Source organism: Cariama cristata, unplaced genomic scaffold (genome assembly GCF_000690535.1).
Source record: "Cariama cristata isolate BGI_N322 unplaced genomic scaffold, ASM69053v1 scaffold30424, whole genome shotgun sequence".
Lineage (NCBI taxonomy): Eukaryota > Metazoa > Chordata > Aves > Cariamiformes > Cariamidae > Cariama > Cariama cristata.
Genome location: NW_009615168.1, coordinates 8,280 through 10,490, shown reverse-complemented (window position 1 = coordinate 10,490; position 2,211 = coordinate 8,280). Strand labels below are relative to the sequence as shown.

The 2,211-nt window shown below is 61.6% G+C and overlaps 1 protein-coding gene across 1 annotated transcript in view; it reads right to left on the bottom strand.

The window, feature by feature from the left end:
- Positions 1–329: 329 nt before the first annotated feature.
- Positions 330–2,211, bottom strand: part of ATP13A2 (ATPase type 13A2) — a gene marked incomplete at both ends in the record, with an annotated part of 10,153 nt that continues 8,271 nt past the window's right edge. Inside the window, 6 exon segments of the mRNA XM_009699714.1 lie at positions 330–493; positions 685–857; positions 948–1,099; positions 1,334–1,557; positions 1,677–1,773; positions 1,909–2,061. Of these exon segments, the coding sequence (XP_009698016.1) occupies positions 330–493; positions 685–857; positions 948–1,099; positions 1,334–1,557; positions 1,677–1,773; positions 1,909–2,061 (963 nt within the window).

Genomic DNA, 2,211 nt, shown 5'->3' with positions numbered 1-2,211 from the left:
AAAAGGGAGGCAGCGTCCTCCTGCAAAACCGTACCGGTGCCCAGCACGGGGAGATGGGTCCGAGGCCAGCACGGGAGCGGGAGAGGTCCTGAAGGAAAAGCTGAGCTGGATCCTTTCTCCTCTTCTTCTGGACCTTCTCCCCCATTTTGCTTCTCCACCACGGCTGCGGGACCGGTGCGTGCGGATTCACAGCTGCGATGCTGAGGGTCTCCCTGCGGGAGCCTGCCCGCCGCATCCCTCCATTTCCCAGGATAAATAAATAAACGACAGCATCCGAGGGCTGGCAGGCAGAGCTTGCCTGCCGAGCGGGCAGAAGGGAAGCCCAGTACGTGCTATCTCCCGGCGATGGACATCTTTTTTTTTGTTCTGTCAGGGGCGGCCAGGGTTGCTGCTGCTGGCTCAGCTCCTTCTCCAGCCTCTTGAAAAGCTTCTTGGACGCCTTCTTTCGGCGCAGCTTGCGGAGGCAGCCTAGCAAGCCATGGTCCAGGGCGGTCTGCAGCAAAGATGGGGAGGGGAGAACAGGTTTTGGGGAGGCTGTGGACCCCGAGGAGAGGGCAGAGCCAACGCCAAGGTGAGCCCTGCTCCCTCCGTGCCCACGGCTCCTGGAAAAGGGGTTGCTCGGAGAGACCCAAAAGGACGATGCGCATCCCTTGCGTGCCCGATGCCCACCCTGGGCTGACCTACCTCCAGCACAAAGGCGGCGAAGAAGTTGAGGGCAGCGATCCCCAGCAGCAGCAGCTTGAAATTCAAGTCGTCGATGCCCTGCAGCTTCAGCAGGGTTTTGGGGAAGCCCAGCGGGTAGAGGGTCAACCACATCATGAAGCCAAAAAGGAGGATGAGGACTACCAAGAATAGCACTGAGGGCGAGAAGGAACAGGGTTGAGGAGGAGGAGGAGGAGGGTGAAGGTTTGATGACTCTTCGTCCACGTGCCCAGCATCATCCTCACCGTTGGTGTAGAGTGGCTCCCGAAACGGGTACCCCTTGGACATGGCGACAGCCAGGATGAGGTACTGGAAGCCCGTGACACAGAAGAGGACCGTGTTCTCGTAGTTGGGCAGGTTCTGGGGAGCCGTCACCGTGCTGTTCAGCGGCACGTACCTGAGTCAGGCAGGGGAGAAGGCGGAGGGTCAGATGAAGCGAGAGGCAAGGAGAGGGTCTAAGCGCCGACCCCGTGCTCTCCATGAGCACACCGGAGCTGCTCGCTGCAAGGTGGCTGGGTGCATCCTTGATGTCAGCCGGCGTTGGCCAAAACCAAAGGACGAGCACCCGGGCTTCGTTGCAATCCTCTGCGCTGTTCCCATCGCTCAACCCACGTGAAGCCGGGTCCCTTACCAGCTCTGCGAGACGGTGATGAAGTAGCTGAGGACTTGCACGGTGATGAGCAAAACCGTTTGGAGGAGCAGGCTGCCCAGCACGAGGACGCTGATCAATGCCCCTTGGGGACGCTCCACTCCCAGCTCCTGAGCAGGACCCGTCCGACCCATCAGCACCGCCACGGTGGTGGTGATGATCAGGTCGAAGAAGAGGAACTGGAAATCGCTCAGGTTGGTGTTGATCTGGGAAGGAGAAACCGCCTGCTCTCAGCGTGGGGCTCGGACAGGGCTGGGGAGCCGGGACAAGGGGACCCGAAGGCATCCCTGAGCATCGCCGGCACTCGGGCACCGGCGGGGCTCACCGTGTAGAGCAGCAGGACGGACACGAACTGCACCAGGCTGTACAGGGCCATGTACTTAAAGACGCCGAAGGAGGTGACCAGTGAGCACCTGCCCTCCCTGCCGAGAGAAACAGAGACTCCCCCACCGGCCACAACACCCCTTCCAGGAGTTGTCCCAAAGAGGGGACAGAGGCACTCACGAGCCCCCCGGCCCTGGTTTTTATCCCCCACCACGAGGCTCCCGGCAGCTCACCGGATGACGGTGGGCACGCACTGGATGTTGGCCACGCAGGAGGGGAACGGCGAGGCCACCGATGCCTCCGCCTCTGACAGCGAGATGCCGACGTCAGCCGCCTTCAGAGCCCCGCAGTCGTTGGCGCCGTCCCCGCACATCCCCACGCAGTAGCTGCGGCGAGAAGGGATCCGATCGTTCACAACAGGACAGGAGAAAAGCCCTTTGTCTTCAAGGTTGCAGCCCCGTATTTAGGATCACCCCACATCTGGCAGAGGGCAGGATGCGATTTCGCAGCCGCCAACCGCTCCGGCACGCAAGAGG